This window comes from Etheostoma spectabile, chromosome 8 (genome assembly GCF_008692095.1).
Source record: "Etheostoma spectabile isolate EspeVRDwgs_2016 chromosome 8, UIUC_Espe_1.0, whole genome shotgun sequence".
NCBI classification, from domain to species: domain Eukaryota; kingdom Metazoa; phylum Chordata; class Actinopteri; order Perciformes; family Percidae; genus Etheostoma; species Etheostoma spectabile.
The window spans coordinates 17,412,332-17,422,799 of record NC_045740.1 but is presented as its reverse complement, the minus strand read 5'-3'; the positions used below and the strand labels follow the sequence as shown (position 1 = coordinate 17,422,799).

At 41.2% G+C, this 10,468-nt stretch overlaps 1 protein-coding gene and 1 long non-coding RNA gene across 2 annotated transcripts in view; both read left to right on the top strand.

Annotated features, from left to right (window-relative positions):
- drd4a (dopamine receptor D4a) overlaps positions 1-10,468 on the top strand; it is a 21,717-nt gene that overhangs the window by 10,013 nt on the left and 1,236 nt on the right. Inside the window, 1 exon segment of the mRNA XM_032522997.1 lies at positions 4,256-4,842. Coding sequence (XP_032378888.1) covers positions 4,256-4,842 — 587 coding nt within the window.
- LOC116693844 (uncharacterized) lies at positions 4,849-6,697 on the top strand. Its single transcript, XR_004333025.1, has 2 exons — positions 4,849-5,050; positions 5,856-6,697. It is a non-coding gene; the product is annotated as an uncharacterized LOC116693844 (long non-coding RNA).

Sequence of the window (10,468 nt, the reverse complement as noted above, 5' to 3'; positions counted from 1 at the left end):
ATAATATGTATAACTGATAGATAGATATACCAACAGTACTCTTGTTGGGTTTCTGTATAACATCACAGAGTTGAATTGAATTGATAACATAATAATTATATATAATATATATATATATATATATTATATAGATATATATTATATATTTATACTCCTAAACAATAAGAGCAAAAAACCACCAACAACAACGTAAACACAACCAGAAAACAGCAACAGCAGACAACGAGCAGAAGGTAGACTGAAGTAGAGTGGCGTCAACGAAGGTTTTGTAAAGTAAAGCGCAGTTGCCATAGTACAAAAACAAATATGCAGTGTAAGTAATGACGTTAAAATTAAATTGAATGCGTAATTAAGTAATAAAGAAATATGTATAAAGATATTCACATATATATATATATATATATATATATATATATATATATATATATATATTATATTTTAGATAATTAGGGTGGGAATCACCATGCACCTCCCTATATGATATCATCACAAGTCAACACTTATGCCACAATACGTTATAATTGCGATTTTAAACAAATTGCGATATTCTGCGATGTATTGCAATATATAACCTTTTTTCCAACTTCTAATTTTTTCCCAATTTCAAATGACGTCTCAAAAGGAAACTTTGTCAACATCTGTTTTATATCAAAAGATTCATCTCTCTGTTTGTTCATATCACTTCAATTTTATTGCTGCAAAATGGGACAAACTGACCAACACTACATATATAATAAATAATATGTAATAAAGATCGATACTGGGCGACTGTGTATAAAAATCGATACAGCTAGTATTGCATATTTTCAGTGGCAATACTATGCTGTATCGATTTTTTTTCCCATCCCTATACTAATGTATTCATCATAAATATAGGATAAAGAAACAAGATACCCTCTCTCTCCCTCATCTCTATCTCTCCTCCCACACACACACACACACACACACACACACACACACACACACACACACACACATATTAAGATAATGAAGAATAAATAAAACCCCAATGGTTGTCATCACCACAACACAAACAGAAAACAAAAAAAGATGACACAGTAACTATAATATTCAAGACCAATACACACACACACACACACACACACGTGCACACACAAACACACACACGCAAACGCACACACACGCACAAACAGCTGGTCAGTCTGTGAAAATACAAATATAGATGTTGAGTTTGATCTTTGACCTGGAATGTGCTGCAAGATTTTAAGCGGTTTGAATAAGCCATTGTAGCAATGCAGTAATGAAAGAAGTATTCAGATCTTTTACTTGAGTAAAAGTATTAATACCACACCGTGATACAATACTTTGTTACAAGCATTCACCTGATGAAGTGGCCGGTCGGCCCGACCCTAGAACCAAATGAGAAAACACAACCAAAAATTCAACAAGGACATTCATTAGAACAGTTTCATAGCAAACCATCCACCAATTGGGGAGAAATATCACTCAAAACCCCAAAAATTATAACCTCATAGTGGCACTGGAGTAACTTTTGTAAAATATCGTACAAACCCATTGTGACGAGAGAGCGTTGCAGGTAATGATCCAGTAAAATATTATTGTGAAATGAGCAATTTAGCATGAGTACTTCTAATTTTGGTACTTTAAGGATTTTTTGGATGCTAATACGTTGGTTCATCAGCAGATGGGAACAGATCAGATCAACGCCTGTAACTCGGAATAGAGGACAAGTAATGCATTGAATATAATGGAAAGTTTGAGTACATATTGGGTACACAGCTACATCTGCAGTTGAAGATCAGTGGAAAAGTCTGGAGACCACCAATGTCGGGATTTTTGTCTGGAGACTGTGAAAGATTGTATACAAAATAGATGGAGAATGGCCGACCACCATCTTGCTTGCATGACCCTTAACAATTCAACAAATTCCTCCAGAACACCTAAAGAAATGTCCCTAGATTTGATCGATAGCAAAATGTTTTTATCGCGGTGAGCAGTAGTGAGGAAGATGTTAAGGATTCAGACGCAGCTCTGCAGCACAAACAAACCCTAAAAGTCCTGCAGGAATATCAGAGGAAGCTCTGTGCAGTTGATTAAAACGAAAGAGGTCAAAGTTCAGCCGTAACTCACAGACTTTGTGTCATAATCTGAGCTTTAAATCGACCTTTGGGTCAGGGTCAACCAGCTGATTATCAGAACCAGCGTCCTGAGGATGTTTCAGCTCTCCACCACACATCAGACATCACGCCACAGTTCACTCTCATGTTGAAATATGACCATGACCTTCTTGCGTGTTTCCTGTAAAAGCTCCAAAAGAAGAAAAAATCCAAACAATTTAAAGCCTCAAATGAAGGAATGCATCTCGTTAGATTGACGCAACGAGATTATCCAAACTCTCGGCTGATGTTGAAGGATGGGACCCGAAGCTGCTGTTCGAATCTGGTGTCCCATCTCCAGATAAACGTGATTACATCGGAGACTGACGGCGGCAATGAAGCTAAGGTGGACGGATGGTGATGATCTGAAGCTTTTTGAAGCAGCTGGCAGCAGTTAGAGGTTTAAGAACATGAATAATTCAAAGGGAGCGGGCAGGAAACAGATCCCGACGGTCTGCAGAGAGTCCACCTGTCCACAGGCTTCTGGTGTGTCTGCAGGTTTGAAAGTTGACTGACTGATGACTTGCTGTAATTCAGGGGTGGATTACTGAGCAGGACCAAGGGTCCAGGCGCTGAGGGGGGGCCTCCTGAGCCAGACTATCATTCATATTTCTTGAAAGTTAAAGAGGTCAATCAGAAGTACGTCTTTTATTCAGTTTAGACATTTTAGTTAATCCCAATCGGCGATTCATTTGCAGCTTCCCAGTTCATACAGTCAGTTCCAACAAACACTCACCAAACAGTGAGTCATTTTTTTTTTAAAGTTGCCGGAGGAAACATATTAAAAATATATGAGGGACAGGTTACAAAAGTTACTAAAAGCATTAAATTAAAGCAATACATAAGAGATAATAAATAAAGGCAAAGAATAAATCAATATAAAGAAATGTCCTATAGTCTTTGTGATAGAAATCGTTTAAGATTTTTTGTGTTGAGCAGCCCGATAGCAGAAGTATTACAAGACTTGGAACAGCGATTAGTTGTCCTCGGAGGCACATTATACCGCCGGCACGAAGGCATTACACACATACTATAGAGATTACTGTATGCAGTACGGTTGCCTGATCATTTCCTTTGCATTCTCAGCCAAAGGGAGCCTAAGTCGCTCTGCTGAACTCCAGAAATCTTCGTGCTAACCTTTAAACCGTCCTCACTCAGAAAACGACCGTATAGGTCGATTGTGCAAGCATGCACGTGACGACCCGCGGGTGTGTGTGGTGTTAGGCAGCGACCTCTCATGGCTGTAGTAAATATCGTGGGAGCAAATGTGGAAGGGACAAATTATGATAATATGTTGTTATTTCAAACAGTTTTTTTTTCAATTTTACTTCTTATTAACTGAGCAGACTCTATTTTCATTTCATTGAGCACTTGGAGCTGTACTTTGTTACTGAAAGATTCTCTATGATCATTGTTTGTTGTCATCATTATTTTTACTCTTGAGTTGAGGTGTCAACAGTGATGTCCCCCGCTGAAGAAAATAGTGTTTCATCCACTCAAGCTATCGTTCAGGTTGTCCTAAAATGTCTTCATAATGTCCCTGCTCACCAGAGGAGGAACCCGTTAAACGCGTTTCATGCTTCTTGCATTCAGCGCATCAAGGTGTGGAAGGCGATATGACACAAACGTGACCCGGGCACGTAGAAACCGGTTTTCCATTTTAACGATCCTTTGACTTTTCTTCTAGCGCCACCCTCAGGACAAACTGTACATTTAGCTTTAATTCAATTTAATTCAATTGTATTCATAGTATCAGTTCATGACAAGAGTTATGTGCATATATAGGTACTGAGCATGTGTGTGTAATTCAGGCCTGTGCGTGATGTGTGTAATGATTGTAATTTCCCCTTGCAGGATTAATAAAGTATACATTATTTTTTTTATCATTTTTTAAAATTATTAATATTATTTTTTTATTTTTTGACACCACTTTACAATTAGAGTAGGTGTAGACCACACTTACAAGGACCCAACAATTCTAGTAATTCCCCCAAACCTTTAAGAATATCTAAATCATTCCAAAGAAAAAACAAAAGGAAAAGAAATGAATGTATCAGTGGTTGCCAGTTTGGGATTTTAGGGGCCGCAGGTTGTAAAATGTCTCTCCCTTGTTGCAGGTTCATCGCCGTGTTGATCCCTCTCGCCTACAACAGGAAGCACGTGGACCTGCGGCAGGCGGTGCTGCTGTCGGCCACCTGGATCATGGCCCTGGCGGTGGCCTCGCCCATCATGTTCGGCATCAACGACGTGCCGGGCCGCGACCCCACAGAGTGCAAACTAGAGAACGACGACTACGTCCTGTACTCGTCCGTGTGCTCCTTCTTCATCCCGTGTCCCATCATGGTGCTGCTGTACTGCGGCATGTTCCGCGGCCTGCGGCGCTGGGAGGAGGCGCGTAAAGCCAAGCTGAAGAACAGCATCCAGGCGTGCCGCAAGCTGCAGGAGGCCGCCACCTCGCTGCCGCCGCTGGCCTCGCTGCCGCCGCCGCTGCCGCCCATCATAGAGAGGGAACTGACGGAGAACCTGGATCAGCCGTCCACCTTCCCGTCCACAGAAAAGCCCCTCCACTCAGAGTACAGAGACGGCCCCGTGCACACCGTCAGCTTTACAGAGATTAAGTTCAACCCCGACCCCCGCAGGAGGAAGACCGCCAAGATCAACAACCGGGAGAGGAAGGCCATGAAGGTGCTTCCTGTCGTTGTGGGTGAGTTCACTTCCTGTTAAGCAGTTTTATCACCGCCACACAAAACTGGGCTACCAATAAACTCACCAACTAGATTAAAAGATCCAGAATTTAGAAACACTCTATTGTATACTTATTGTGAGCCTGATGAATGCCACAAGCTGAAACTGAGCGAGCTCACAATAGAGTGGTGAGCTCTGGGCCTTGGGCCGCTGTAGAGTCGGCAGAGGTGTCAAATAACAAAGAACAAATACTTAGTTGCCTTACTTAAGTAGAAATTTTGGGTATCTATACTTTACTGGAGTAGTTATTTTACAGCAGACTTTTACTTGTACTCCTTACATTTTCACGCAGTTATTTGTACTTTCTACTCCTTACATTTTAAAAATAGCCTTGTTACTCCTATTTCAGTTCGGCTTGTTTTCATTCCTTCTCAAAAAACACCAAAAAAACCACCAAAACCTATCTAGATGAATCAAGTGAATTTGATAGTGGTTGGATGAGAAGTACAAACACACATCAACCCGACACCCTATTGGTTCGTATACGTTGCACATGACACAAATCACGTCTCACTCCAGCAAGGAAATAGCAGACGTATGTAGCCTAGTACGAAGATGTCCGTGGCAGAGACTCAAGAGCACTCGAGCGAAATGTCCCAACCAAGCACCAGCAAGGAGTTTGGTAGCCATGGAGACCAGCCGACCCTTCTACATCCCTGGCCGTACCTGGAAGAAGTTTTCGAAATGGTTGGATGCAAAAACAACTCCTTTCAAATGCGCTGCAAGCTCTCCGCACCCAAGTAGCACAAGCTAATTGTTTCCAAAACTCGCCGTCTAATTTGAAAAAGCATATCGATATAATCTTTTTCCTGCTTACATTACTTTTATACTTTAAGTAGTTTGGAAACCAGTACTTTTACACTTTTACTTGAGTAAAAAGCTTGAGTTGATACCCCTACAGAAGTCTTTTTACACCCTAGTATTTATACTTCTACCTGAGGAATGAATGTGAATATTTTTGACACCTCTGAGGTTTCTGGTACAACTGCTTTCAAAGTGCACGGAGAAAAGAAACCGTCATAAAAGGTCATAACTCCAGCAACACTTGTGGTAGTCTCACATTGTCAGACCTATCTCAACAGGGCTGTGGAGAAAGGTCTGGCCACACCACATACTGTCTGTATTCTGGTAATGGAGCTCAAAGGTTCTGGTTGTTTTCTGTAGCAAAGTGATTTTGAGAACGGAAACATGCAGAGAGCTGAAGGAGATGATCCTGGATCCATTGATCTCGGGTACCCTTCTGGTAACAACACTTCATTGTGAGACCAACGTGTTTGGACTTGTAGCCTCTGATGGTCTTGAGCCCCGCTACTGCCCCGGGAACCGAAAAGCCACAAGTTGTAGGGATCCATCTGCACCCCTGATTGCTTTATTCACACACAACAACCGTGACAATGACGACAAAAATCATCACTTACTTTTTGCAAATTCCAATTTCAATCAGAAAGTAGGAAAAATAAAAGAAGAATGTGAAGCTGAAGCTGCAGTTGGCTGGAAGATGAAGATAATGTGTCTGTTTCATTTCCATTTATTATCACAGCACAGCACAGTCAACTCATGAAATAACTCTGTATTACTGCTCAAGGATGACCAAAATGACCAAAATCCACCCAATCGTCTAACTAATTGATGATTGATCAGGCAATTAAATCAGTCATAATGACCATTCTCAAACTAACCATCAGACAATGGAAAATGTAGGTTAATTCCAAAATTAGTTGGTGGCTAAACCTGCGCTTTGTCTGCCAAATGTAACACAGCCTGGACAAATGTGTTCACTGAACTCAAAGACACGAAACTGATCGACTCCTAGTGGAACAGTGAACAAGGTGACACCCCCAAAATGACAAACTATTAAAAAGGTTTATTGACTGGAATGTAAATACTGTGTGATGGTCAGTAAGTAATCTGCTACGTTCTAAAATGAGTTGGTGTCTTAAACCACACATTGTCTGTCAGATGTAAATGGACTTTTTTAATATAGCGCTTCTAGTTTTAACGACTACTCAAAGCGTTCTCCTGCCTGCCTGCCTCTGCGTTTTGGTCCTCCATTCTCTACACGTCACAGTGTTGTACTGGAACAACAGACATCACAGGAATGCCTCATTGATTCGTACATTTAAAACCCAGGAAACATTCATGTAAACATGAGTCCACGACTGAGAGGAGGGAAGGATAACATGCCCAACATTTTGGCTCTCTTTTCATTTCTTTAATACCTGCATTAAGACAGTTTGCATTACAGTAAGAAATAAGTTATTTTAAAAGTGCTGTCAAATGATTAAAATATCTAAGTGTGAGTAATTGCATTAATGTCACAGTTAACACGTAATTAATTGCAATTAATCACACATTTTATCTCATATTTTATCTATTCTAAATGTCCCTTGATTTTTTTCTTCTCATTTTAATGCTCTTATTAACATGGAAAAGTGGATTGGCTCGCTTTGTGCAAATCTTTTTTTTTTTTTTATTGTAGATGTGCTGTATTTTATATAACACTTCTCTTAACTCACTTGTCTTAACAACTACTCAAAGCGCTTTTACATCATACAGGAACCATTCACCATTCGCACACATTCATACACTGTGGCCGAGGCTGCTGTATAAGGTGCCGCCTGCTCATCAGATACACACTCACACACATTTTATACTTCCATGATGCAGCATCGGGGGTTTGGTGTCATGCCCAAGGACACTTCGACATGGACAAGTATGTACGTTCACTGAACTCAAAGACACAAAACTGATATCAACTCCTAGTAAAACATTAGAGTTTAGTAACATTAAAGCAAAGTGTTACGGGTCAGTGAGTTTCGGCCCAACACTGACTGTGTTTGGTCTCGCATGGAAGAAAAATGAGCTCACAAACATTTAGATTAATTACTTTAGAGTTACAAAAGATTTAGTAAAAAGTTATCCATCCGTTTACCCCAAAAAATGTAGCAGTGTGAACTGTGTGCTACACCTCCACCTCTGATGTCTGTTCAGAGGCACTAAACACATCAGTTAGAAAAGGTCGTCCTATTAATAGCAGTGTTCGTTCTAATGCGTTGAAGTGCTTCCCTTTAGCACACAGCAGCTAATCCTGCAGCCCCTTTAATCTGAAATCCAATTATTACATAAGGCTCAGTCCGACACGGTGTTGAGCGTGCAGGTAGTTCTCATGCATCTCTGCTTCATTAGCTCACTTGACAGTTCAGGTAACACGAGAGCAAGGCTTAAGTTTATAAAGGAAATAACTTGTTTTCAAATAGTTTTACCACTACAAGATTTCGTAAATCTGCATTAATTGAATCAGATAAAATAATAAGTTTTTTTATTTATCAATATTCTTCCAACTCTGCCACTGGCTATCAGCTAATTACACTTAACTACCGCTGATCTACTTTCTGCTACCTGTGGAAAAACTGACGTAATCACGTTAGAAGGTCACTAGGTAGGTAGGTCTGTAGGCAGGTAGGTAGGTCTGTAGGTGCATGGATAGGAAGCTGGCAGACTGGTGGGGAAGTTGGGCTGGTAGGTCGGTAGGTAGATTAGTTTGTAGGTTGGTAAACAGGTAACTTGGTAGGTGAGGTCTCAAGTTGCCTCATTTTCGCATTTGATTTGGCAACAAATTGGTAGATTGGTCGGTCAATTTGTGTATGTTGGTAAGTAAGTAACTTTGTAGGAGTGCAGGTAATTAATTTGATAAGTAAATGGTGAGTTGGTAGATAGATAGACAGGTGAGTTGGTAGGTAGATAGATAGGTGAGTTGGTTGGTAGATAGACAGGTGAGTTGGTAGGTAGATAGACAGGTGAGTTGGTAGGAGTAGACGGAAAGTGTGAGTTGGTAGGTGGACCAACAGGTTTCGGGTGGGTGATGGTTGGTTAGATGTGTTAGTTTTTAGAATAGCGTGAGACTTTTCTTTTGTTGGTAGGGTAGAATAGAACAGGTTTGACTGGGCCCGGTGAGTTGTTTAGGTTGGTAGTTAGGGTATGATTAGACAGCGTGTGTGAGTTGGTTTGAGTTGTGGTTATGGGGAGATGATTTGATAGAAAGGGCAGGTGGTGAGTTGGAGGTTGAGTTGAGGTGGTAGGTAGACAGACAGGAGTTGAGTTGGTTAGGGGGGTTATTAGAACAGGACAAAGGCCAGGTGACGTTGGTTGGTAGGTAGATAGACAGGTGACCCCGGTTGGTCGGTAGGTAGGATAGGACAGGGTGCTTCGAGGTTGTGCGGTTGGTTAGGTCGATAAGACAGTCTCGGTGGGAGTTGTGATTGACCCCCCCGTTGGTACCCCGGTAGATAGGAGCAGGCGCCCGCCCCTGACGTTGGAGTGGTTGGTAGGATTAGAGCGAGATAGACAGGTGTTGAGTGTAGGTATAGACATGGTTGACGTAGTTAGAGTAGTTGGTAGCAGGAGATAGTATAGGTGACCGTTGTAGGTAATAGACAGAGTGGAGTTGGTAATGTGATAGAAGGTGAGTTGGTAGGTAATATAGACAGGTGGTTAGTGGTAGGTAATAGACAGGGTGAGTTGGAGTTACAGGGTGATGGTAGGTACAGTGACAGTGATTGTTGTACGACTGGTGGTGTTGGAGGTAGAAGGGTAGTATTGGTAGATAGAAAGGCTGCGTGGTATTGGTAGATAGATAGTGAGTGGTAGGTAGACAGGTGAGTTGGTAGTGTGATAGACAGGTGAGTGGTAGGTAGATAGACGAGTGAGTTTCGGTGAAGACGGTGGAGTTGGTAGGTAGTTAGATAGACAGGGGTGAGTGGTAGGTAGATAGACAGGTGATGTGGTAGGTAGTAACGAGTGAGTGGAGGCGATAGAGGTGGTGGAGGAGTAGGTAGACAGGACAGGGTGAGTTGGTAGGTAGACGATAGGTGAGTAGTTGGTAGGTTAGATAGACAGGTGAGTTGGTAGGTAGATAGACAGGTGAGTTGGTAGGTAGATAGACAGGTGAGTTGGTAGGTAGATAGACAGGTGAGTTGGTAGGAGGATAGACAGGTGAGTTGGTAGGTAGATAGACAGGTGAGTTGGTAGGTAGATAGATAGGTGAGTTGGTAGGTAGATAGACAGGTGAGTTGGTAGGTAGATAGACAGGTGAGTTGGTAGGTAGATAGACAGGTGAGTTGGTAGGTAGATAGACAGGTGAGTTGGTAGGTAGACAGACAGGTGAGTTGGTAGGTAGATAGACAGGTGAGTTGGTAGGTAGATAGATAGGTGAGTTGGTAGGTAGATAGACAGGTGAGTTGGTAGGTAGATAGACAGGTGAGTTGGTAGGTAGATAGACAGGTGAGTTGGTAGGTAGATAGACAGGTGAGTTGGTAGGTAGATAGACAGGTGAGTTGGTAGGTAGATAAACAGGTGAGTTATTAATTAATATTTTTTTGTATTTGTTTGTGTCTTCTGATTTATTTCTGACTTTTTCCAGCTTTTGCCGCATTAAAAAAAAAACCTGAGCTGGTTTAATGATAGGTTTTATACTTACTCTTGTTATTCTTATTCCTCATTTATATTATTTAAATTATACGTACGTTTTTTTGTTAAAAAGGCAGAAATGATGAATTATTTTGACTAATAGTTAAGATCAGAGGATG